Source organism: Mustela nigripes, chromosome 4 (genome assembly GCF_022355385.1).
Source record: "Mustela nigripes isolate SB6536 chromosome 4, MUSNIG.SB6536, whole genome shotgun sequence".
In the NCBI taxonomy this organism is placed as follows: Eukaryota; Metazoa; Chordata; class Mammalia; order Carnivora; family Mustelidae; genus Mustela; species Mustela nigripes.
In genome coordinates, this window is record NC_081560.1 from 105,100,576 (window position 1) to 105,126,422 (window position 25,847).

Consider the following 25,847-nt stretch of genomic DNA (forward strand, 5'->3'; position numbering starts at 1 on the left):
ATAATGTCCTCAAGGTCCAGCCATGCTGTAGCTGTGTGAGAATTACCTTCCCTCTTACAACTGAATAATATTTCATTGCATGCATATACCACATTTTGCTCATCCACTCACCTATCTGAGGACATCTGGGTTGCTTCCACGTTTTGGATACTCTGAATAATGCTATGACCATAAGGTACAAATATCTCTTCAAGATGCGGCTTTCAGTTCTTTTGAGTAACTAAGCAGAAATGCTGGCTCATATGGGAAAACTACTTTTAGCTTTTTGAGGGATCACTGTGTCATTTTCCACAGCAGTTTTACCATTATTCATTCCTACTGGCAAAAAAAAAAAAAGGGCTCTAATTTCTCCACATCTTTGGCATCACCTGTTATTTTCCCTCATTTTTAGTTTTGTTCTTTCGGCAATAGCCATTTTAATGGGTATGAAGTGGTAACTCGTTGTTTTAATCTGCATTTCCCTAATGCTGATGTTGAATGTCTTTCATATACTTAAAATACATTCAAGTCCCTTGCTCTTTGATTTGTGTTGAGTTGTAGTTCGTAAACTGAATACGAAACCTTATCAGATGTGATTAGCAAATATTTTATCTCATGAGCTGATTTTTTACTCTCTTGATTATGTCCTTTGATGAATAAAAAATTTTATTTTGGGGGGGCACCTGGTTGGCTTAGTCGGCAGAGCATGTGGACTTTTGATCTCAGGGTCATGAGTTTGAGCCACATGTTACATTTCGTGTAGAGTTTAAAGGGTTTTTTTGTTTTGTTTTGTTTTTTAGTTTTCATGTAATCCAATTTTTTGTTTGTTTGGGTTTGTTGCCTGTGATTTTGATGTTAAGAAATGGCTGCCAAACCCAAGGTAGTGAAGCTCCCCCATATGTAAGAGTATTCTTGTTTTAGCTCATATATTTAGGTTTTTGATCCATTTTGCGTTTGTTGCTTTTTTTTTTTAATATGGTGTTAGTTAAAAGTCCAACTTCATTGTTTCACATAAGGATATCCAGTTTCCCCAATACCATTTGTTGAGAAAACTGCATTTTCCCATTTTAGCACCCTTGTCAAAAATTATTTGACCATATATGACAGGGTTTCATTTTGAGCTCTCAATTCTATCCCATTGGTGTATACATGTATTTACGACAGTACTACAATCTGATTACTGTAGCTGAGTAGTATAGGAATTTGAAACCTCCAACTTCATTCTTTTCCAAGATTGTTTTGGTTATATGGGGGTCCTTTGAAATTCCGTATGACTTTCAGGGTGAATTTTTCCATTTCTGCAACAACCATTGTTGGGATTTTCATTAAAATTCAATTAAATCTATACATTACTTTGGGTAGTATTGACATCTTAACAATATTAAGTCTTCTAATCCAGGAACACAAGATGTCTTTAATTTATGGTGTCTTTAACTTCTTTAAGAAATATTTTGTAATTTTCAATGCACAAGTCTTTCATCTCTTTGGTTTATTTATTCGTATTTTATTCTTTTTGATGCTATTGGAAATGAACTTGTTTTCTTCATGTCCTTTTCAGATTTTTTGCTGTTACAATACAGAAACTCACGTCTTTTGCACATTGATTTTGTACCCTTCCATTTGCTGAGTCCACTTATTAATTCAACATTTAGCATGGTAGAATCTTTAGGGATTTCTACATTAAGATTATATTATCTATAAACAAAGGTAATTTTATTTCTTTCTTTCCAATTTCGATGACTTTATTTCTTTTTCTTGCTTAACTGCTCTGATTAGGACTTCCAGCACTAGGCTGAATAGAAGTGACAAAGGTGAGTATCCTTGTTTTCTCCCTGATTTAGAAGAAAAGCTTTCCATCTTTCAGCAGTGAGTATGATGTTGCCTGTGAAATTTCCATAAATGGGACTTTAATATGTTGATATAGTTTCCTTCTATTCCTAGTTTGTTGAGTGTCATTAAAATGAAAGAATGCAGAACTCTGTCAAAAGTTTTTCCTGTATCTATTGAGATGATGGTGAGATTTTTTTCCTTCATTCTGTTGAAGCAATGTATTATTACACGGACTGATTTTCGTATGTTAACTGTCTTAGCATTCCAGGAATAAATCTCATTTGGTCATAGCACATGATCCTCTTAATATGCTGCTGAATCAAGTTTGCTAGTGCTTTCTGAGAATTTCTGCATAAATATTCATCAGAAATACTGGTTTATAGTTTTCTTTTCTTGTCATGCCTTGGCCTGGGTTTGTTATCACGGTAATGATGTCCTCAGAGAATGAGTTTCAAAGTGTTTCTTTATGGTCAATTTTTTGGAAGAGTCTGGAGAGGATTGGTGTTAATTATTCTTTAAATGACTGGTAGAATTCACCTGTGAAATTCTGGTTTTGGGCTTTTTAGTTGTGACTGCTGGAAGTTTTGCTACAGATTCATTCCCTTACAGTTATAGGTCTCTTCAGATTTTCTATTTCTTCATAATTCTTCTTAAGTTGCACATTTCCATGAATTTTTCTATTTCATCCAGGTTATCACATTTGTTGGTATAAGTTCTTCATTCCCTTTTATGGCATAATAATATTGCACTGTATGGATACACCAGATTTTATTTATTCATCAACTGATAGACATTTGAGTTGTTTGTATTTTTTGACTATAATGAATTATCCTGCTCTGAACATTAGTATACAGGTTTCTGTGTGGACATTTGCTTTTATTTCTCCTGGATATATCCTGAAGAGTAGAAGTTTTAGGTCTCACGATAACTCTATGTTTACTATTTTGAAAAAAATACCAGATTTTCTTCCAAGATGGTTGTACCATTTTACAACCCTATCAGTAGTGTATGAGTCTCCCACCAGTAAGTAATGTTTTAATCTTTCAATCTCCATATTTTTCCCAACACTTAATATCTACCCTTTTTCTTATGGCCATCCTATTGTGCACTGAAGTGGAATCTCACTGTAATTCTGATTTGCATTTCCTTGATAGCCATGATATTGAACATCTGTTCAGGTGCTTACTGGTCATTCGCATTTCTTCTTTGGAAAAATGCTGATTCGGATTTTTGTACACTTTTTAAACAGGTTGTCTTTTTATTATTTGGTTTTAAGAATTCTTTATGTGGGGCGCCTGGGTGGCTCAGTGGGTTAAGCCGCTGCCTTCGGCTCAGGTCATGATCTCAGGGTCCTGGGATCGAGTCCCGCATCGGGCTCTCTGCTCAGCAGGGAGCCTGCTTCCCTCTCTCTCTCTCTCTCTCTACCTGCCTCTCCATCTACTTGTGATTTCTCTCTGTCAAATAAAATAAATAAAAACCTTTAAAAAAAAAAAAAGAATTCTTTATGTATTCTAGATAGAAGTTCCTTATCAAATAGACACTTTACAAATATTTTCTCCCATTCTATAAATTGTTTTTTCACTTCTTTAGTAATATCCATTGAAGCACAAAGGTTTCTAATTTTGATGAAGTTCAATATATCTACTTTTTCCTTTATTACTTCTGCTTTTGGTGTCTTAAGAAGGCTTTAGCTAATCCCAAGGCCATGAAGATTTACTCTTATATTTTCTGTAAAGAGTTTTAAGGTTTTAGCTCTTATATTTAAGTCACCTATTTATTTTGAGTTAATTATTATGTATGATGTGAGGAAGAGGCCCAATGTCATTCTTTTGCATATGGCAATCCACCTGAGCCAGAAATGATTACTGAAGTGTTGTTCTTTACCACTAAACTGTCCTGGTGTCTTCACTGAAAATCAGTTGACCACCAAAAATGTTAATGTTTTATTCTAGACTTCCAAATCTATTCTCCTGGTCTTATGTTTACCCTAAAGCCAGTACTATACAGTCTTGATCACTCCATTTTTGTAGTTAAGATCTGAAATCAGGAAGTATAAGTTCTTCTGTTTAAAGGTATTTCTTGACTGTTTTACCACTCTCGAATTTCCACATATATTTTAAAATCAGCTTGTCAGTTTCTGAAAAGAAGCCAGCTGGGATTTTGAAGAAATTGAAATGAATATACAGATCAATTTGCCATCTTAAATAATATGGAATTTGTAGCATCCATGAACAGAGACTGTCTTTCCACTTATTTAGGTTTTCTTTAATTTTTTTCAATGACATTCTGTAATTTTCAAGGTACAGACCTTAGATTTTTTTGTTGATTTATTCCTAGATACTTTATTACTTTTAAGGCTATTACAAATTGAACTGTTTTCTTTCTTCCTTTCTTTCCTTTCTTTAAAGACTTTATTTATTTACTTGACAGAGAGAGACAGGGAACACAAGTCAGGGGGTTGGGGGGAGAGGGAGAAGCAGGCTTCCCACTGAACTGGGAGCCCAACGCAGGGCTCGATCCCAGGACCCTGGGATCATGAACCGAGCCAAAGGCAGATGCTTAATGGCTGTGCCACACAGGTGCCCCTGTACTCTTTTCTTAATTTCAATTTGGAGTCTTCATTCTTAGTGTACAAAACTACAACAGATTTTTCAGTACTGATCTTGTATTCTTCCACTCTGATGAACTCATTTATTAATTCTAAAAGTTTCTTTTTTTTTTTTTAAAAGATTTTATTTATTTATTTGACAGAGAGAAATCACAAGTAGATGGAGAGGCAGGCAGAGAGAGAGAGAGGGAAGGAGGCTCCCTGCTGAGCAGAGAGCCCGATGCGGGACTCGATCCCAGGACCCTGAGATCATGACCTGAGCCGAAGGCAGCGGCTTAACCCACTGAGCCACCCAGGCACCCTGAACACAGCAATTATTAACACTGGTTTTTGATTATCCAGGATAACCCAGGCGCCCAGATGATTTCCTTTTTGAAACAAAATAGTATTGGGATGCCTGGGTGGCTGAGTGGGTTAAAGCCTCTGCCTTTGGCTCAGGTCATGATCCCAGGGTCCTGGAATCGAGCCCCGCATCGGGCTCTCTGCTCATTGGGAAGCCTGCTTCCTTCTCTCTCTGCCTGTCTCTCTGCCTACTTGTGATCTCCATCTGTCAAATAAATTTAAAAAAAAAAAAAAAAAATTTTTTTTTTAAACAAAATAGTATTTTATTTTCAACTTCTCAAATTTTTGTAATTTTTTTTCATCTTTAAGTAGAGCCAAGTTTTTAAAAAACTCTTTATGGTGTTACTCATATATAGTCAAATACTTGTGTTATAATAATGCAAATATTTATATTTTTATATTAGCAAATTTACTTGGTATGTGTGTTGTTTAAATTTTTCATATTTAAATAAACTTTAAGTATTTGGTTTTACTTTTTTTTAGCCTTATGAATTTTAATATGAACTATTAAAGTTCCCATACTGTCCTTCTGCTCCAGGGTAGCAATCACAATTAGTATAATGGCACAGAGCTAGATCAGAACCCAAAGACTTCAAATCTAGTTCCCTTTTCACCAAATCAGGCTGTTTCATCATGGTTCCCCAAAATTAAGATTCATTAAAAAAGGATTGTGTTATCTCATACTTATTAGAATGTCTATTATCAAAAAGTCAAGAAATAACAATTGTTGGTAAGGATGTAGAGAACAGGGTACCCTCAGGCACTGTTGGTAGGAATGTAAATTGGTACAGCCATTATGGAAAACAGTATAGAGGTTCCTGGAAAAATTAAAAATAGAAGTACTATATGATCCAACAATTCCACTTCCGGTTATTTATCCAAAAGAAATAAAACTCTAACTCAAAAAGATATATGCACCCACCATGTTCACTGCAGCATTACTCAAAATAGCCAAGACATGGAAGCAACCTAAATGTCTGTCAAAAGATGAATGAGTAAAGAAAATGTATTATAAATATACGATGGAATATTCAGTCATAAAATAGAAGGAACTCTTGTCATTTGCAACAGCATGAACGGGCCCTAAGGGCACTGTACTAAGAAGTCAAATAGAGAAAGACAAATATTGTATGATCTCACTTATATGCAAAATCCAAAACAAAAAACAAGAATTAAAAAAATATATATATAGAGAGAGAGATACAGAGTACAGACTGGTGGCTACCAGAGGCAGGAAATAGGAGGTAGCAAAATGAGCAAAAGGGGTCAAAAGGTATAAATTTCCAATAATAAAATAAATAAGTCATGAGGATGTAATACACATTATGGTTACTATAGTTAAAAATACTGTATCGACAGCTGAAAGTTACTAGGAGAGATCTTAGAAGTTCTCATCACACACACACAAAAAAAATATTCTATGTGTACACACACACACACAAAAATCCAGAACGTTAACTGGATTTATTGCAGTGCTCATTTCACAGTATATGTAATACTAAATCCTTATGTTAAATATTATATGTATGTTAATATAATCCTTGTATTAGTTAAAATCAATTATATCTCAATAATTTTGAAAGAGAATTTTATGCTGACATAAATTATATCCCATGATTATATCCCTGACATACTATACTATATTTAACTAATACTTGGCATCTGAATATAACTTCTCGTGTAGTAAAATACTTTTTCTTATTTATCATGATTCCAATAATTATGAACAGGATTATGGTGGAGGGAAAAGAAGATGAGGAAGCAAATATATGAAATTCCATGATTTGTAAAATACAGTGCTAGGCATTGTGGGGGAGACAAAACAAAACAAAAAACAAAGTACTCAAGGGAATTTATAATATAGTAAGGAAAATAACTTACAGCCATATATATAATACAAGGAAAACTATGAATGCTTTTATGTTCAAAGATAACGTCTTTTAAAAAGTCATTTAGAGTATGGACAGGATATAGTAACTAGAGCTGACTTAGACATCCAGCAATCAGTTATTCATAGTATCTTCTTCCATGGCCTAACCAGTGAGCTAACCAGTAAGGGTTATAATAATGAATAAAACAGATATGATTCCCATCCTCATGTGGAGTAAACAAGTAACAAATCAGTTATTTGGAAAAGTTATTTAGAAAAAAATAAGCCTTTTAAGTGGCACGTGTCTACATAAAATAGAAAGTGGTCCAGTTAGGCCTCACTGATAAATAAAGTAACATTCAGTCTGAGACCCAGAGGATGAGAAGCCAGCCTTCCAAATGGTGTGTGCACAGGTGTGTGTGCATGCGTGCATGCGTATACACGCATGTGTGATGAGGGTGAAGTGTAAGCCCAGAAAGCTACACATGGAAAGACTTCTAAGACAGAGAAGCACATTGGCATATTTGACAACTCAAAACACCCATATGACTGAAGCTTGGTGGAAAACCAGAAAAACGGCAGAGATGAGGCATGGGGCATGATCCCAAAGATCAAAGAAGCAGGAGGTCCAGAGTACGTTGGAGGAAGAACAAATATATTAATTTGACTACATGAGGAGGTTAATGGAAAACAACATTACACACAACCCTCATGTATAAGATCTTAATTTATATTATATTAGAATAGAATAAAATAGAATAGAATAGAAATAATGTAAGAGAAATAATGTTTCCCTTTAACAGATGAAGAGGTCAGAGGCTCAGAAGGGCTAAGAACTTGCTCATAAGCAAAGTGATGAATTCCAGACATTGAAGCACAAGTCACACCTTTCTACTACATAAAGGAATAAAAAAAATAAGGTGAAAAGTACAAACTGGATTAACAATCAAGCTAAGGAATATGGGTATTATCACGGACAAGAACAGTCCCCAATTAAAAAGATGATTCTAATTATCTTCATAGTACGTACAGAATACTGACAAAAGAAGTTCCTTTCTACAAAATTACCGTGTATTATGTCAATCACTTTGATACTGTTCCCCAGAAGAGTAAGTGTGGGTGTGTGCACACACATATGCATCTGTGTAAGTTGGGGATGGAAGGGGGCTAAATACCATGTTCAATCAGAACGTACCTATTTTATTCTTTCTCTTTGAAAACTACAGATTATAATTGAATCATTTTTGGTTCCGACATCTTACTCTGAAGATCCAAAACCTAGCAGAAGTACAATCTTTTACTCACCATATTCCTTATAACTACTTTAATAATCATGCTAATTTCTTTTTAGCTTTTCTACTAAATATCAAGCATATGCCACTATAGTTTATTAAAGTCAATTTCAGATAAGATTTTGGCTTCCACACCTTCAGAAATAACATGTTTACCATAAAGTTTCCTTATATGTTAAGGCATGATATTAAAAAAATGTAAGGTAAATATATTCTATACTACTATAAATTATTTTTCAACAACTAAGAAAAGCAGACTAAAAATTACACATTTATGTTCAAAAAACAACTACTACTACTGACAAATATGCTTTTTTGTTTACTAAGGTGACTCAAAAACTACTGAAGTAAATTAATTCTTCAGCTCAACCACATTTAAAATTAGAGTATGACATTAACACAATAGTTTTATGTACCCAGTAATTACTCAACTGATCAATACCTATGACAAAATCTCCAAGTTAGCAACATCATGCATATGCAGAACTGGTTATGTAAATATGTATGCATACCTTTATCCTTCTTAAAATCCAAAGCATCTTCTTTATCAGTCACTATTTCCTTCATATTGATAATACTCTGATGGGTAAGCTGCCGGAGAATTTTAATTTCTCGAATTGCTGTAATTGGAAAGCCTTCCTTTTCATTATCTAGACGTACTTTCTTTAGGGCTACCATTTCTCCTATAAAAATTAAGTAAAATCAAGTTAATTAGATGATAAAACGAAATGACATTTTTCTTAATTTTAACTTTATTTTAATTCATAATGCCTGTTCCTACCTCTTGAAATTACAATGTTTATAGTACAAGAAATTAAATATCTGGTTAGATAAAAGTATAAAATATTTACCCAAATTGTGGAATACTATACGACTGTTAAAAAGGATGGGGTTAGGTACATAAGTACTGTTATTTTGGCTCTCCAAGATATATTAAGTTAAAAAAAGCAGATGATGTGATGAACAGTAGATGTATCACAATACGAATTTTAAAAAGTGAAGGAGGGGTGAATAAATTTACCCAATATGGTTATACATGCATAAAATCTCTGAACAGAAATTCTGTACATTATGAAGGTAAGAAAATAAGCTCAGACCTATTAACTTGTACAAGGCTGCCCAGGTGACTAGCAGTGAAACTGGGATTCAAAATCTGAATCAGCTATCTCAAAAGTATTTCTTTCCCACTATACTAAATGGCTTCACAATTCAGATACCAATGAGTTCTGATCAGGGAAGATCTAACTATTAAATAGAACACACAAACACATACCCCCTTATAAGAAAAAATTCACTATCATTCCACTTCTTTGGAGAAAAAAGGAATTCTGTACTTAAATATTTTCCAAAAGGTCATTTATAACATTTATGCTTTTAATTATCAAAACTTCCTTGATTCTTTTTGACAGAAGTCTAAAATGTACGATTCCTTGTTTAATAAACGGCTCCTAGAAGTTATAATTTAATCTTTTTGATAATACGGAATCATTATAAATATTATTACCCTATGTTATAATTGCCCTCCAGAGTTTTCTTATACTAAATGGCTTCAAATAACTCTGCTATTTTAATCTACTGGTTTATTTTAACAAGAAATTATAAGTAAAGATTAAGTACAGGCTCTACCCATTACTTGCTAAAATACATAGCCTCTAACATAGTTACTTTTTTACTCTGCTGCAAAAACTTTTAAAACTTTCTCTCAGGTTCCTGATTATGTTCTAGAAGATTAGGCTGCTAAATCTAGCCTCCAAACAAAGGGTAACTTCAAAAGAAGAATATTTTGGGTAAAATAAAAAGTGTTACATAAGACTTAATACAACAAAATGTACTACTAAGTTGGTCAAGATACTTTTGTTCCCAGATTACTAATAACATAAGAATTTATTCACAATTAAAGAAATCGAAATCCTACCATACTACACATCACAAATACTAAAAAACTTTAAAAATATTTACATACCCACTTAGAGGTATTCATACCTTACATTAAGCGCACACATAAAACAAAAGAGACGAAACAAAAGCATAATAAATTCAAATTTAACTTAAAAAAACCCTTCAAATTACACATTTGAGGAGAAAAACAAATTAAGTACATTCCATAGATCTAGAGATCCACAGCAGCTGACATACTTACCAGTGTCTTTATCCCGGGCCTTGTAAACTTGTCCATAGGTACCTTCTCCAATAATTCCAATGATATCAAATTTATCCACGCAGCGCTTTCCCCAGTCAATATCTTTTTCTTTGATTTCACCATAGCGAGGCCCACATATTCTATCAAATATAGTTCTGAAGTTTTTATATGCAATCAAGCAAGCTGAATAAACTGTTTAATACTTAATACCCACCCTCCCCAATCTTAAATCCTTTATTTCCCTCCACCCTCGAACACTTGTGATCATGTAAGACAAGTAACACTGTAATTTGCTATTATAAATTATCACGAAAGTCAAGGCATCATTTCTCCATACCAGCTCTTTTTCTATAGACAAACAAGCTGAGAAAAAGAAGTAAAGCTTGTATGAAGAACTTTCAAAAATATAACACAATTTTCAATGAATGGATAAAACCAACACTAATACAAAGAGTCAACGTTCTCTAACCAACCTCCAGAGGTTTTTCTTTTCATCCATTATATATATATATATGTCACTCATTTTTCAAGAACAAGTTTAATAATGAATATTATTACCAAAAATTCTAACTATAAAGCTTACTGACAAATTTAAACTTATGGCCCTTAAAAATGAAAACACAAGAAGGATTTTTAGTCCAAGAAAGTACAAAAGTATTACTATAATCAACTCTCAGTAATCCACCCTGTGTATGTGTTTCTGTGTGTCATATATATATATATGACAAATATTTGACATTCTTAAAAAAAATAGGTTATTTTGTAGTCTCTCAATATTCTGGTATGTAACAGAAATTCACTAAAGGAATAAAGCTACAAAACTCAGAATTTTAAAAGTTTTCTAGTTTTCTACTCTATACTAGGAAATCCCATCATACTCTCGCTAGGTACCTGAACGGCAATTCTAAAATCAGATCTAACTCAAGTTCTTACTCACACTTTCCCTTGATTAAGTAGAAATAATAAAAAAAAAGAATCAGTGTTCTCCCCCTTTAACTGATAAACAGGTTTCAAGGGAAAGAGTTGGTTCTAGGCACTTACTTGAAGCTAATTTAGGATACAGATTTCAAACCTTCTTCCACTCCACCTCTTGCAGAATGAAAAATACATTTAGTTAGGGGAGCAAATGGAGCTAAAAAAGCAAAGGAAAACACAGCAGCTTGCCCATTACTAATTTTGTTTGGGCTCACTGAATGCTGACTTCCATCTTCTCCAATTTCAGTGTTTTATATTATTTAAGTATCTTAATTATAGAAATTATCTTTAACATATAGTAACCCAAGAAATTAATACATTACAAACTGTGAGAGAAAATTAAATCTGGTTTTATTAGTCATTTTGAATAGGAATGCAGGGAATTATGAAATGTTTTTAAAACTCTAGAATTTATTCATATACTTAAGTTTAAAGAATAAATACACTTTTTATTATTTTAAATCTTAATTTTTTGTTTTATGATTTTATGATGACCCAGAATCATTTCTGGCCAATGTAAGAGCAGGCGGAAAGCAAGCACATACTTAGGCCTCCTTTTACTATGTAACTGTGTTGCTGTTTTCTTCTCCTCTGGACTCTTCGAGAGATCATCCCCTCCTGGTAGCTCTGGGGGCAGTGGTAAATCAGCAAGTAAACATCGGAGTTTCTTCTCTACTTCCTTTTTAACTGCTTTTACCGAAATATTTCCACGTAAGCTAAAAGAGAAAGGAGTCACACAAATAAAACCCAAACATCTGAGAAATAAAAACACAGCCACATCTCACACTTAAATAGCAATGGCAAAATACTGAACTAAGTTTCTTTACTTTCCAGCTAAAATAATGTACTATATTCAATTACAAAATATAAAATTGGGGGGTAAAAATGATACAGAATTAGAGAAACACTAAGGAAATCTGAACAAGGTGTGAAGTTTAGTTACGATAATGTACTGATATGTGTTCACTGATTGTAACAAAGGTACCATACTAATATAAGATGTTAATAATGAAGAAACTAACTACAGGGTATATGGGGATTTTCTGTAGTACCATAATGTTTACGCAAATCTAGCACTGTTCAAAAAAAGTATACTTTTAAAGATGATACAGAATTACTATAAAATTGTATATTAATACCAAAAAAAGTCAACTTGCCATGCTTCACTGAAAAATTGAATAGTTTTGTGATTGCGTTTTGTTTGACACTATTAGAGAGACATAAAGAGGTTTTCTAAGAAATAACACTACATGCTATTATTTATCTTACCCATTTAAATAACCACAAACAACTAGTCTAGCTTTGCCCCTTTATAGGGTTACTTTTCTTAAACTAGACAATAATTCTTTTAAAATTTTTTAAGGTTCTAGCTTACTGATGTTACAGGTAAAAATTTAAGTTCAGTTAGTTCTGTACTTTTTTGAATGCATAAAATATATCTTAATTAGGTAATTTAAGTATACTAAACCTCCCAGTTATTAAAAAAGTCTCTTTAATAGTAAGATATTTCTTGAAAGAGAATCTTATTTTAGTAGAATTTGGACTTCCCACAGTTTCATATCAGTTATGAGTCCCATAATGAAAAAGTTTAGTGAGACTACAATACTGGGGTCACAAATTACCAATACATTAGCAAAGTAAATCATTTTAACTTCTCTTATTCATTCTGAACATTAATATTGTTGTACAAATGCATGATTTAATACCATCTGATAAAAACCATTTACCAATAACTATAACAAAACTGTGCCTTTTCTTCGTAACTTTGTGTTACTCACTAGAAGGGTTTTTTTTTTTAAGATCTCATTTATTTATTTGAGAAAGAGAAAGGGGAAAGAGAGCGAGCGCGCTAGTGTCAGAGAACAACTAAGCAGGGGCAGGGCATTGGGAAAGGGAAAGAGAGAACCCAGAGCACACTCCGCACTGAACATGGACCCCACTGAGGGTTGGATCCTACCACCCAAGATAATGACCTGAGCCAAAATAAAGAGTCAGAGGCTTAATTGACTGAGCCACCCAGGCACCCCAGAAGTTCTTTAACAGAGAAAATATGCTCAAAAGGAAATTGGTTTGTAGTTTTATTTTTAAAATAACGGTATGGGAGCACCTGGGTGGCTCAGTGGGTTAAGCAACTCTTTTTTTTTTTTTTTTTTGAAGATTTTATTTACTTATTTGACACTCAGAGATCACAAGCAGACAGAGAGGCAGGCAGAGAGAAAGGAGGAAGCAGGCTCCCCGCTGAGCAGAGAGGGCGATGTGGGGCTCGATCCCAGGACCCTGGGATCATGACCTGAGCCGAAGGCAGAGGCTTTAACCCACTGAGCCACTCAGGAGCCCCAAACAACTGACTCTTAATCTTAACTGATTCAGGTCATGATCTCAGGGTAGTGAGACTGAGCCATGAGGCTCCATGCTTAGCAGGGAGCTTGTGCAAGATTTTCCCTCTTCTTCTGCCCTGCCCTACCCCACCCAATGCTGTGCCAAGTGTGTTCTCTCTCTCTCTCTCTCTCTCTCTCAAAAATAAATAAATAAATAATAATATCACACAGCCCACTTTTCAGACTAATGTTTTGTCCAATTTGCACATTGATTTCATGCTTCTATGTGCTAGGTATTAGGTAAGGCACTGGTGTTTAACAGCAAAGACAATAAACAGATTAAGATAGAACTCCTCTCAGAAAGGAGCTTGGATGGTCATTGGGAGAACACAGTCAAATAAGCAGCAGGATAAAGTACTACACAAAGGGCTTCCTAGAGTAATGCTGCTGAAGGGTAGCTAAATCAGGACTGAAAAGCAGTAAAAGCTTCCTTCTAAAAAAGATACCACATGAACTGTACCTGAAAATAAACCTATCTCTAAGAATTTACTTAGAAAACTATAGTTTCTTAACTTGTAAGGTTTTAGTCAAGAATTCTCATTAGGCTGAATATTCAAATGAACATTTCTAGAAGGTAAAACTAAAAATCTTAATTTTACTTACAATTTAAAATTTAAGAGACTGCCTATATTGATATATATTATTACATGAACTACCAAATTCAGCAAGGCTTCCAGACTTCAGAGAAATGAAATACTAACTTTCCAAGAGTAACACTGTATAATTAAAAATATCATTATTTTAACTGAGTACTTGTAATAACAAAATAGGGAGTATGATTTTTATTTTTTAAAATATTATTTATTTATTTATTTATTTGACAGAAAGAGGTCACAGGTAGGCAGAGTGGCAGAAAGAGACAGAGAGGGGGAAGCAGTTTCCCCGCCAAGCAGAGAGCCTGATTCGGGACTTGATCCCAGAACCCTGGGACCATGACCTGAGCCGAAGGCTGAGGCTTAAACCCACTGAGCCACCCAGGTGCCCCAGGAGTGTGATTTTTAAAAGTCCCCATGTGTTCTAGCAACAAAAACAATAAAGTACCTCAACAAGAAATATACAAGATCAAAAGAAGAAAATTAAAAGATAGGGCTGATGAACCTAAAACTGGATCTGAATGAACAGAAAGAAACCATGTTTTGGGGGCACCTGGGTGGCTCAGTGGGTTAAAGCCTCTGCCTTTGGCTCAGGTCATGGTCCCAGGGTTCTGGGATCAAGTCCTGAATCGGGCTCTCAGCTTGGCGGGGAACCTGCTTCCCCCTCTCTGTCTCTGCCTGCCTCTGATCTCTATCTGTCCGATAAATAAGTAAAATCTTAAAAAAAAAAAAAAAAGAAACCATGTTTTTGTATGGAAAATTGTAATATGGTAAAGCTGTCAGTCTCCAAATTAATCTACATTTGGTTGAGTCCCAAACAATTTAAAGTGACTTGACAAGCAGACCGACTATAAAATCTGTCAAGAATAAAGGCAAAAAATCTGCCAAAAAAACTTCTGAAAAAGAGTAATTAAGTGCAATTTGCCCTGTCGTGTGGTCAATCTATTTTGAAAGATTGCAAACCAGAAGCCCAAGACTGGTTGAAGTCAAGGGTATGTATTATGGTCTACCCAACGTTTTATAAAAAAACTATGAATTTAAATTGCCAATATTTTTAAATCAGAAGATTCAGATTTCAGGCTTCCTTCAAAAAAAAAAAAAAAGTACCAAAAGCTCTAGCAACACTGGGCCCTAAATTAGGTGGGCTTCAGCAACACTGAAGCGGAGACTGAATGGCAGAGCTATTCGCTAATTAGTAATTCACTCCACCCTTCACTTTTGTACTAGCTGCCTATCCCTACAGCAGAAACTCGAGTCTGAGAACCAATGTATCATGCCTAACGAAGTTAAAACAAATAAGTACTGGCAAAGAAATAATAAAACATCTTAATAGAAAAGAGTCCAGAAACACAGGTATCCATAATAGTTTTTATATATGGCACCACAAATTATGGATTTTTCAGTAAATGTTGTTAGAAACAACTGGATCTATCAGTCTACATGGGAGATGGGGGAGAGCATCTTTCTTCTTCATGTAATAAACAAAAAAAAAATTTGTGTGACTTGATTTAATCTTTTTAGCTTTATAAACCCTTAAGATATAAAGAAAAAATTATTAAATCCGACAATATTTTAAAATGAAAATAGCCAAGGGACGCCTGGGTGGCTCAGTTGGTTAAGCAGCTGCCTTCGGCTCAGGTGATGATCCCAGCGTCCAGGGGATCGAGTCCCACATCGGGCTCCTTGCTCAGCAGGGAGCCTGCTTCTCCCTCTGCCTCTGCCTCTGCCTCCCATTCTGTCTGCCTGTGCTCGCTCTCTCCCCCTCTCTCTCTCTGATAAATAAATAAAATCTTAAAAAAAAAAATGAAAATAGCCAAAACCAAAACAAATATATGTCAAAAACAAGCAAAAAGACTCTGATAAGCAAAGATCAAGATCCTAAACATAAGGGGCACCTACAACTCAATTAGAAAAAGGAAAACACGTTAAGGAAAAGTTAGCATGAGATATGCACAAATAGTTCACTGGAAAAAATAAATACCCAACAAGTATTCAGAAAGTTGCTATATCTCAATAATCAGAAAAATGCAAAATTAAATAATTCCATATTTTAAGGACTAACAAATTGGTAACAGTCTTATTAAAGTACAATTTGAGGGAGGCAGCTGGGTGGCTGAGTTCGTAAAAGGCTGCCTTCAGCTCCCAGGGTCCTGAGATCAAGCCCCACGTTGGGTTCCCTTCTCAGTGGGGTGTCTGCTTCTCCCTCTCTCTATGCCCCTCCACCCCCTGCTCTCTCTCAAGTAAATAAAATCTTTAAAAAATAATAAAAATTTAAAAATAAATGTATATACTTTAACCTGGTAACTATCCACAAAAACTGCTCTTGTACACATAAAATAAAATACAGTTTGGTAACAAAAAATTATAAATCTACGTATCCCTTAATCAATAGCTGAGTAGTAAATAAGAGCATGATTTATCCATTCTTTTTTTTTTTTTTTTAAGATTTTATTTATTTATTTGACAGAGAGAGAAATCACAAGTAGGCAAAGCAGCAGGCAGGGAATAGGACCCTGAGATCATGACCTGAGCCAAATGCAGGGGCTTAACCCACCGAGCCACTGAGGCACCCCCATGATTTATCCATTCTTATAGATAGGAATATTAAACCTATCTATATAGGTGAAATAAATTTAAATAAAATAAATTAAAATAAAATAAATTAAACCTATCTATAGCTATCTATCTATCTATATATATTGACACGGAAAGATCTCTAATACATTAATGAAAAAAAAACAAGTCAAGGAGTATTATGCATAGTATGATCCTAATTGTTTTAAAAAATCAATTTATTATATGAAAGCATACAGTTTAACAGTCTACCTTGTGATTTTCAGAGAATAATAAATTCCAGGTCTGCAAGAGAAGCAAAGTTAAAAGCAAGCCTAAAAGATACTATCTGGCCGGAAAGTACTCAAAAATAAATAGGTCACGTCAAAAGGACAAATAAGTCAGCTTAAAGGAGTTCCCACTGACATTCAGAGCATCAAAAAGAGTGACTAGTGTTGAATTGACCTTTGGCCACACCAATTAGTAGTAGTATCCATGTACTGTATTCATGAAATATACAGACACCTTCAAAGAAAGAAGAGCAAAGACGCAATAGAAGAGAAAAGCAGAAGAGACAGAGAAGAAGGTGGGTCAGAATATTTTTTTAGGGGCGCCTCAGTGGCTCGTTCGTTAAGCATCTGCCTTCGGCTCAGGCCACAGTCCTGGGATCAAGCCCCACATCAGGCTCCCTGCTAGGGAGGAAGCCTGCTTCTCCTTCCACTCCTCCTGCTTGTGTTCCCTCTCTCACTGTCTCTGTCAAATAAATAAGTAAAATATTTTTAAAAAAATTTTTAATGATAAGCATGACATGTACCGTCACCCCATTAAAAACAGATGCACAAAGAATACCCTCCTTAAGCACTCACTTGTATATATGTTGAGTTCTTGAAGAAACCACCAGTAAAAATTTACTTCCAAAGCATATATGAAGAATAAAGTAGAAAATGAGTCTCACTGGCCCAGAATTACTGGATTTTTTTTTCCTTAAGATTTTATTTGTTTATTTAAGATAGAGAGAGCACAAATGGCAGGGGGTGGGGAGCTGGCAGGAAGGGACAAGCAGACTCCCACCAAGTGGGGTGCCTGATTCAGGCTCAATCCCAGGACCCCAAGATCATGACCTGAGCCAAAGTCAGATGTTTGACTGAGCCACCCAGGCGCCCTCAGAATTACTGGATTCTTCGCAACTGGGATTATTCGCTCACTAATGAAGTGACTCAGTTCTATATTCATGCCTCCCTGTGATGGAGAGCCCATTCCCAGACTCATCCAAATTATAAATCACTACTCTGTTATGAACCTTCAGTGCTCCTAGAGAACAGTCAAACCTGTAGGTACCATAATTAGAGTGATATAATTGGTGAATACCTGATTATATTGGATGATATCTCTTGGCAAATTTTTGATTACAGAAAAAAGACATCACAGAGGGCATGAACACAGGAATTATGATTTCTTTTTTGTTTTAAATTCTAAAATTTTCATAATGCCAGCCAAAGTGAGCACTTGAAAGACCTACCCACACAACATTTTCATCCACTTTTCAAATTCTATAAAGATGTCAGCTAGAACTGCTCACATAGCTGTTTTTTAAAAGAAAATGAGAGAACAGCTTTAATTTCTCCATAAAAATAAAAATGAAAATGAAAAATGTTAAGTGGTATAACAGACAGATATTACACAGCAGCATAATGCTTCTATCCTAGCATACATTTCAGAGATATTCTTAGAACTGCATTTACGTTACACTCAACTCACTTGTATCTTCATCTTCTAAAAAATAAAAATGTTTCAAAATTTAAAAAAACCTCACACCCCCAATATTCACATAGAAATCTGTAAACACGTTAAAGGAAAACAAACACATTATGGGTTTCCTGCAACATATAATTAATCTCCAATCGCAAAAAAATTGAAAGGTTCAAGGAAAGTCTAAAAAACTATAAACTCATAATGTACCCAGAGTGATAAATTTGTAAGACTGCTGAAGAAACCTAGAAATAACCAATACACCTGCTTCATACCACCTAAGGTAGAGTCTCTCATAAACTGTCACGTTTCTGACAGGGTCATTAAGGAACACTAAGCTAAAGAAAGCACACTATGCACATTTCCAATTCCCAAGCTGACATATATGTTGTATCCCAAGGCGAGAGCAAATTCTTCCTGGAATTCTTAAACTATAATTCTGTCACCCTACAAGCAATGTGCTTCATTTATAATAAAGACAGCTTATGGCTTTTTTATATAACCTTTCTATCTGGGGGGTCAGACAGCTTCTCACTTCAAACTTTTCTTTCAACTGCTGGTGACAACACTCTCTGGCACTTACCTGTCAGTGTCCTTATCTTCAGGCAGCATGGGAGGCAAAGGTAACGGTGGTAATGTAGAGGTCATTAAAGCCACATGGTGCTCCTTCTCCTTGGCTCCTAAGCTTGGTGTAAGTGGTTTGGTTTTCTCTTTAAGAGATACTGGTTCGTCCTTTGTAGCAGCAGATTTACTCTCCTTCCCAACTACAACTGCTTTCTTGGTGGCTTTATCTACAACCAAGTTATTGTCCACCTTTGTTACCTGAAGAGGTGGCTTTGCTTTTGCCTTGTCATTTTTTAAAGTTCCACCACTTGAGGGAGAAGGTGCATGCTCAGTTTTCAGTTTCTTCACATCCTTCACGTGGTTGGTTTGTGACGCACCAGCCCCGGTCTCCACGCTCCCCTTTGTAGGTGTAGAAGTGTTAGAAGCTTTGGCAGCTTTGGCAGCGGCCTCAGCAGCCTTCGCTGCCTCTGCAGCCCTCGCTGCCTCTGCAGCCCGGGCTTTTTTATTCTTGTTCAACTCGGCTGCCAGGCTACTCTTCAGAGTTAGTGTGCTAGGAGAAATGCTAGAATGACGACTTCTGGATCTAGACAATCTGTGCCTGCTACGAGATCTTGAATGCCTAGATGAATATGGGCTTCTGCTTCGGGATTTGGCAGAACGTCTGGTGGAAAATAATGAAGATATAGTCAGTAATTCAGAAGAGGTGAGTTCTAAATTTATAAAAACTGCGAACTGAAGCCTGTGAAATCAAACAGAAATTTATTTAATTTCAAAATCGTAATATATTTTGATTATATTGATCTTGGTCTAGCCTATGAATGCTCAGAGGTGAGACTGGATGAAAGTAGATCTCTGTGAGAAGAAATACTGTAAGGTTAGGAGAGAAAGTGTGACAAGACATCCCCGCTGTCTTGGAAAACAGAAGTATACAACAAGGACACAGCAATGGTGGCAGCAGCTGGGTCAAGTCTGACCAATCACTCAATAGGGAGACCACCTCTACACCTAAAAAGCATCCTTGCCCACAAGCTCAGAAGTCAGCAGTGCTCTGTCCAAAACAAGAGTGAAAAAGATAAATGCCTATCATGAGAGAGTAAATACAGTCTCTAAATTTTGGAAACTATTTAATACTGACTATGTAATTCACTTCCCCCAAACTATTGGAAAACACAAAACCTATCATCTATTTAGAAGTATGGTGGCAACCAAAGTTCCTGTAAAACAAATGCAGCACGGCGCCCCGTGAAAGGAAGCTGAAGTTTTCAAATCAATACCTTATCAAAACTAAAAACAAATACTCACCAGACAAAGGCACTATGATAGCACTTTCACATGTCTGCCATGTCTCATTTTAATTGCTCACATCAACCCCAGTGAAGTATCTACAGTTTACAGATTAGAAATTTAATCTAAAATACCATGTAACCTAAAATCAATCCCATACTTATCAGTAAATGTACTGGTAATTATCTTACTACCACTACCCTCTTCCTCTAATACTCTTCTGCCCAACTCTGTGCCCAAGAAGGCTAACCTTAACAGACATATCTTCTGGGTTTCAGTGTTACCTGTCACTGGAAGGTCAGAAGGTAGAGAAATGCTGGGTTATTTCTTCCCAGCACCCTCCCTCCTTTTGGTCACATTTTCTGACAGAAGCTTTGTCACCCGACCACCATGGCTCCTCTGTCAGGCAACCCTTTCTCCACAACTCTCCCCAGGCTCTAATAACACTGTATTTTCCCTGTCCCTTGAAGCTTCCTTCTGTAACTTATAGAAAACATCCCTTGTGGGTTCCCTTAATCCACCCCTACCTCTGCAGTCCTTCACTGAAGTCTCTTGCACCATCTCAGTTAGATTCGTTTCCTTCTAGAACCTTGCCTGATCTAGTTGTATGCCATCTTAAACCCAGACCTTCTGACTGGAAAGTACATAGGTCAACACGATACACAAATTAATACACTGTGGAGGAGATAGCTCCTGCAGACATTTTGTAGAAGTTACATGGAGAGGGTAAATAAAGGAACAAAACTCCTAAAAACCCATAATTAAAATGCACACAGAGGAAAGGAAGGACTGGAAATTTTGTTTATATTTGACATTAAAAGAGCATGGAAGAAAATACTGAGAAACATTTTACAATTCTAGTATGAAAACGAAATGATATTTAGGTTTAAGATAAACTCAAATACAAACTGAACTTTGCCCTCATTTTTTCAAAAAGATTTCAAAATGTACTAAGGGCTAATTACTCTTCAGCACTGAGGTACTTTATACATAGTGTTTATATAACATTATTTTAGATTAATGAGAACACTGTTTAGAAAACATTCAAATCTAACACTTATCATTAAATACTCGTTAAAATTACCAATGAGCTTACAAGTATTTGTGGAAATGCAAGGAAATGTTTTGTTAAATAGACAACTTTAGTATAAGAACCAATAATGTCATAACATGAAATACTCAGCCACATTTTTTAATTTTCTCTCCCTTCAGACCCTTAGACCTCAAAACAAGTCTGACCATGCTTCTAGAGCAGAAAGGTAGAGCAGGAGGAGAGCAAAGAGACTATCATTTCATCAGAGGTAATAGCACAGAACTTTGTTAAATTAACTTTCCTACACTAACAAGATTCTGGTCACCAAATTCATACAGACACATAAATTATATTTAACTGAGAGATTCATGGCCACTAAGTTTCACCTAAGAAAAGAGAGACAAATATATCAGGTAAAATCCCAACATAATTAACACCTTTGACCTACTAAATTATTTTTTACTGGAGAGAATCTAGATAAGCATTATCAGCGAAGACTTAAAAAACAAACCATAACCTCCATTCCTCTCCAATTTCTCTGTTTCTCCTTAAAAGTTCCTTAACTTTTTAACTTCATGTCCTAGTAAACATGCATTCTTTCACAAAGTACGTATTTACTAATAAATGTCAATGATATATTTAATGTTCATAACATGTTTTGGGAACCCAAAATTAAATATAATCACAAAATCCAAATTTAGGTCATTTTTACTAATGACCTAACTTCAGCCATACAAAGTTAGGAGGGTAAGAAAATGCATCTCTGAGACTATATAATGAATTACATCATGAAGTTTTAGTAAAAGAACTGAAATGGATGGTAGAAAACAAGTCCTTTTTTTTTTTTTTTTAAGATTTTATTTATTTGACACAGATGGAGGGCATGAGCAAGAGTGGGGAGAGACAGAGGGAGAGGGACAAGCAGACTCTGTACTGAGCACAGAGCCCAATTTGGGGCTCAATCTCACAACCCCAGATCATGAACTGAACCAAAACCAAGAGTCAATTCCTTAACCAACTGAGCCATCCAGGAGCCCTGCAAGTCCGATTTTTCTTCTTTCTAAAAAAAGTTTTTTTTCTAATTATTTCTATACTACAGAATCTGCAGTGAATATGTATTAGCTGTTTGTCTGTTATTAACGGGTTTTTTTTAAGCTTTTTTTTTTTTTTAAGATTTTATTTATTTGTGAGAGAGAGAGAGATCGCATAAGAAGAGGGAGCAACAGGCAAAGGGAGGATCAAGCTCCCCACTGAGCAGGGAGCTTGATATGAGACTTGATCCCAGGACGCTGGGATCATGACCTGAGCTGAAGGCAGACACTCAACCGACTTTGCCACCCAGGCATCCCAATGTTTTCAAGAGATGACAGTATCTCTTTAGGAAGAGAACTTTCTATGTTTCTAATGTTTCCAAATTCATGTAACACAAAGCAGAACCACAACAGAAACTCAGTATCCTGAAACTCAACTGGTTAGGTTTGCTGTTGATTAGGTTAGTGTTCCTTAGAAAGGAGAGCATAGTGTACTATTCACTCAACTGTATCACACAATCTCTCCAAGAGTTCAGGTCTCCTGAAATGGTGCATAATTAGCAAACACTGATTCTTAATAATTTTACTATAATAAGATCTAATCCCTTATTATATAAAACAACAGTGAACAGTGCTATCCAAAAGGACTTTCTGGGGATGCCTGGGTGGCTCAGTAGGTTAAGCCGCTGCCTTTGGCTTGGGTCATGATCCCAGGATCCTGGGATCAAGTCCCACATCCGTCTCTCCTTGACCTGTAAGAAGCCTGCTTCTCTCTCTGCCTCTGCCTGCCACTCTGCCTGCTTGTGAGCTCGCGTGCCCGCTTGCTCTCTCGTTCTCTCTCTCTCTCTGACAAATAAATGAATAAACAAAATCTAAAAAAAAAAACCCAACAACTTTCTGAAATGATAGTGTTCTATACATGTTGTGTCTGATACAGTAGCCACTATTTTCAACATTTTTTAAGCCTAATTTTTCTACCCTGCTTATTTCTTTTCTTTCTAGTATGGGAATTTAGTATATGATAAAGAGTATTTTAATTTTGTTTTGAGAAAGAGAGAAAGAACAAGTACATAACCAGGGGGAAGGGAGGAGAGGAGAGGGAAAGAGAAAATCTTAAGCAGGCTCCAAGCCCAGTGTGAGCCCTTGAACTGATCAAAAATCAGACACCCAAAGGACTGAGGCCATCCAGGCACCCTTCCCTGCTTCTTTTACATGCTAATAGCAGTTGTACCCATTTGAAAAACTTGTTGATTACCCTCCCCAAAAGGATATAAAAACCACTTCCCATACAAGCATCATCCAAAATACTACATCTACAAAATGAAGGATAAAAATCACATAATCACAAAAGCATTTAACAAAATTCAGCATCCTTTAATGACAAAAACTAAACAAACTGAGTATAGAAAGAATATACTTCAACATAATAAAGGCCATTTAAAATAAGCCCACAGCTAATATTGTACACTCAGTGATGAAAGCTGAAAGCTTTTCCTCTAAGGATACCCACTCTTACCACTTTTACTCAACATAATACTGGAAGGCCTAACCTGAGCAATTAGGCAAAATAAATAAATAAATGATTTTTTTTTTAAAGATTATTTATTTGACAGAGAGAGAGAGAGAGACAGCAAGACAGGGGGAGTGGGAGAGGTAGAAGCAGACATCCCCCCAAGCAGGGAGCCCAATGTGGGGCTTGATCCCAGGATCCTGGAATCATGACCCAAGCCGAAGGCAGATGCTTAACTGCCTGAGCCACCCAGGTGTCCCCCAGGTGTCTTATGTTTCTTTTTAAAACATAAGAAACCGCAGCACACCTAGGTGGCTAGTCGGTTAAGTGTCAAACTCTTGATTTTACCTCAGGTCGCCAACTCAGGGTCCTGGGATTGAGCCCTGCAACAACTCCTCTATCCGTGGGGAGACTGCCTGAGGATTTCTCTCCCTCTCCCCTCAGGGGTGTGTGTGTGTGTGTGTGTGTGTGTGTGCACATATGCTCTCTCCCTCTAAAATAAATAAATAAATCTTTAAAAAAGAAAATAAAAGCATCAAAATCAGAAAGAGGTAAAATTTTCTGTTTGTAGAAAACCCTTCCAAAGATACCACTAGGAGGATGTTAGAACTAATATATTTAATAAAGTTGCAGGATATAAAATCAACAGTTGACCCCGGACCAATACAGGAGTTAGGAGAGCCCGAGGCCTCCTGTACAGTTGAAAATCGACCTTTAACTTTTGACTTCCCCAAAACTTAACTACCAGGCCTTCTGTTGACCTGATCCCTTAGCAGTAACGTAACAGTCAGTTAATTTATATTTTGTATATTTTGTATATTATATGCATTATATACTGTATTCTTTTTTAAAAGCTAGAAAAGAGAAAATGTTATTTAAAAAATCATAAAGAAGGGTGCCTGGATGGCTCAGCTGGTTAAGTGACTGCCTTAGCTCAGGTCATGATACTGAAGTCCCAGGATCAAGTCCAGAATCGGGCTCCCTGCTTAGCAGGGAGTCTGCTTCTCCCTCTCACCCTCCCCCTTCTCATGCTCTCTTTCTCTAATAAATAAAATCTTAAAAATAAATAAATAAATAAATAACCATAAAAAAGAAGAAATACATTTACAGTACTATCTATTGAAAAAAAAATTCCATGTATAAGTGGGCCCACACTGTTCAAACCTGTGTTCTCCAAGAGTCAATTGTGTATCTTTTTTTTTTTTGGTTAAGATTTTATTTATTTATTTGACAGAGAGAGAGAGGTCACAAGTAGGCAGAGAGGCAGGCAGAGAGGGGGGGGGGAAGCACGCTCCCCACTGAGCAGAGAGCCTGATGCATGGCTCTATCCCAGGATCCTGAGACCATGACCTGAGCCAAAGGCAGAGGCTTAACTCAGTGAGCCACCCATGTGCCCCAACTGTGTTTCTATAGACTAACAACAAAGAGCTGAAAAGAGAAAGAAAATAAATTTATTTATAACAGCATCAAAATGAATAAAATACTTAGGAATAAATTTAATCAAGTAAATGAAAGAAACAGGTTAAAGAAATTGAAGAAGGCGCAAATAAATGGAAAGATATTCAGGGCTAATGAAATGTAAGAATTACTATTGTTAAGCTGTCCATACTATACAAAACCATCTACAGAGTCTATGTAATGCCTATTAAATTTCCAATGGCATTTTTCACAGAAACAGAAACCCTAAAATACATACAGAACCACAAAGACCCAGAACAGCCAAAGCAATTGTGAAAGAAAAGCAAATTTAGAGACATCACACTTCCTGATTTCAAGCTGTATTACAAAGCTATAGGCCATAGTAATCAAAATAGTATGGTATTGGCACTGGGAAAAAAAAAAAAAAGACAAATCAATGAAACGCAGTAAAGGGCCCAGAAATTAATCCACATATATATGGCCAATTAATTTTCAACAAAATAGGCAAGAATATACAATGTGGAAAAGATACTCTCTTCATAAATGGTGTTGGGAAAACTGGATGGCCACATGCAAAAAATAAAAACAAAACAAAAAAAAAAAATGAAAGAAAGAAAGAAAAGAAATTGGACCCCTATCTTATACCATACACAAAAATCAACTCAAAATGGATTAAAGACTAAACTTAAGACCTGAA

The 25,847-nt window shown here is 35.7% G+C and overlaps 1 protein-coding gene across 2 annotated transcripts in view; it reads right to left on the minus strand.

The window, feature by feature from the left end:
- Positions 1-25,847, minus strand: part of CDK13 (cyclin dependent kinase 13) — a 121,341-nt gene that overhangs the window by 72,071 nt on the left and 23,423 nt on the right. For both annotated transcript variants that reach the window (XM_059397239.1, XM_059397238.1), the window contains exons 2-5: positions 18,893-19,534; positions 11,582-11,752; positions 10,062-10,201; positions 8,434-8,604 (exon numbers count right to left, since the gene is read on the minus strand). In XM_059397239.1, the coding sequence (XP_059253222.1) occupies positions 8,434-8,604; positions 10,062-10,201; positions 11,582-11,752; positions 18,893-19,534 (1,124 nt within the window). The remainder of the gene's footprint in view (positions 1-8,433; positions 8,605-10,061; positions 10,202-11,581; positions 11,753-18,892; positions 19,535-25,847) is intronic.